Genomic DNA, 1,959 nt, shown 5'->3' with positions numbered 1-1,959 from the left:
GGATGGGGAGGGGCGCGGGAGCCAAAACCAGAATACCTAAAAAGAGGCTGGAATATTTTCCATTAAATGGTGTCATGGATGGGATAACAAAGATCCCCAGACATGCAGTTATATGAAAGCACACAGGATACCAATACACATAATTAGTTTCATTTTTTCATTCAGGATTCATGTTACACTTTATAAACAGAAATCGTCTCACGGGTGGCTAAAAAGACAGCTCATTGAATGGATGATTGCGCTTAGGAGTTTAGACTGCAAAAAGTCACCAAAGAGGAAGCTTCAAGTTCAATCATACCAAAAAACATCAGCTAAATATAACCAGAGTCACAGTTGTCTCAGTGACACAATCATATAATAAATGATTTAAATATAATGCAAATCAGTATTTTAGTTAAGTTTCTCATTCATTCAAGATAAAGTGTAATGGCCTTACGTTCTACTTCTGGAGAAGTGACAGGACAAAAAGTCAAAAGATAATAACTATTCTAGGTTAAAATTCTATATTAGCTCTCCCAGAAATTAAAGAACTGCAATGCACAGTGCCAAAAGAAGGCAGATAGCTTGCGTTTGATGTAAAGGTAGTTTACATTACATATTCTGGACATTAAAGCTAATTTGGGAGGCTAGGAGGGGCAGGTAATTAAGTACAGATTTGAAATTACTCTGCTAGAAGATGTTTTGAAACATTAAAACTGTGAGATCAGTGGAAATTGCATTATTCAACCAGGGATTAAACTGAAATATACATGATTATATATACACCTTAATTTTAAAAAACAAACAAACAAACCCAAAAAAACCACGAACACAATGAGACGCAATTATATTGAAGGTATACTTGCCATCAGTAACTCAGACACAGCAGTTTTGGTAAAACTTCACCTGAATTCACATGCAAAAACATGTATACTAATGGTTTTAATAAAATTAATTCCAAACATAAGCACTTAAAAAGATACACCAAATGCTTCAGGATGCTGAGAAGTTAGCACATCCATTCAATAGACTCAAATGTCTTAAAAAGAACTTACTACATTTTTTAAATTAGGTATTCAGTTATAAACACAAAATACCAAATCAAGTCAACTAAGAAAAAAATAGCAGCTGAATGCCTAATACCAGACTGCTGAAGGTCCAACCTTCATTGCCACTAGCTAGAGAACGAATACTTGAAAACATACAGTTTTCTACTGCCATTAAGGAGTAAAACACTGGCAACTAAGAAAGAGGGGAAAAAGAAACGTGACACCAACCCCTCCTCGCTGACCATCCACATGTATAGAGCGAATGTGATCTGCCAAATCCGGGCTGGAGCTGAAGCAAGCATGGCAGTGGTCCCAACAACAGTTATAAGCAATGCTTTTTGCAGAGGAGGCAGGAACTCCTTGTCCATTCATCATAACCGGAGTGGAGCGTCCACTGGAAATTGTGCTGTCTATGTCCATTATAGTGCTGCTTATGCTGTAAGACCAGAAAAAAGAGAGGAAGTATTTGTTGCATGTTAATAGAACAAATTAAAAAATTGCAGCTCTTTAGAGTTTGTTTCAGATTTATTTAGTTTGAAAATAAAAACACAAACTCATTATTTATTGTGGTTCATCACTAACTATAATAAATGTACAGTCAGGAAATAGCTACTGTTACTCGACAGCATAACTTCTGGACACTGGCAACAAAAGGGAGGAATGGAAAATTCTCCTACTCACTGACTTGTCAGAAAATTAACTCTCATGTGATTAACAAAGTAATTTTTTAAGCTACATTAAACAGCCATTCATTATTTTTATTTCCCAGGAGACAAGAAAAAGGAAAGGAAAAAAAAAAGGCATGCTAGGTTAGACCAGAGCTGTATCTAGTCCAGCATCCACTGCTAGTACTAGATCATTAAAAATAATACAGCACAAGAAAAGCTGGGCGAAAAGTTTAAGATCCCACTCTTGCCACAGCATGCTGCCC

General features: G+C 36.2%; 1 protein-coding gene across 1 annotated transcript in view; it reads right to left on the bottom strand.

Moving 5' to 3' along the window:
* Positions 1-1,462, bottom strand: part of AEBP2 (AE binding protein 2) — a 33,016-nt gene extending 31,554 nt beyond the window's left edge. The window contains exon 1 of the mRNA XM_010002945.1: positions 1,257-1,462. Coding sequence (XP_010001247.1) covers positions 1,257-1,448 — 192 coding nt within the window. The 5' untranslated portion in view covers positions 1,449-1,462. The remainder of the gene's footprint in view (positions 1-1,256) is intronic.
* Between the last annotated feature and the right edge of the window lie 497 nt (positions 1,463-1,959).

The sequence above is a fragment of the Chaetura pelagica genome, unplaced genomic scaffold (genome assembly GCF_000747805.2).
Source record: "Chaetura pelagica isolate M959 unplaced genomic scaffold, ChaPel_1.0 scaffold117, whole genome shotgun sequence".
NCBI lineage: Eukaryota > Metazoa > Chordata > Aves > Apodiformes > Apodidae > Chaetura > Chaetura pelagica.
Note: the sequence above shows the minus strand (reverse complement) of the source record. Positions and strands in the feature narration are given on the sequence as shown.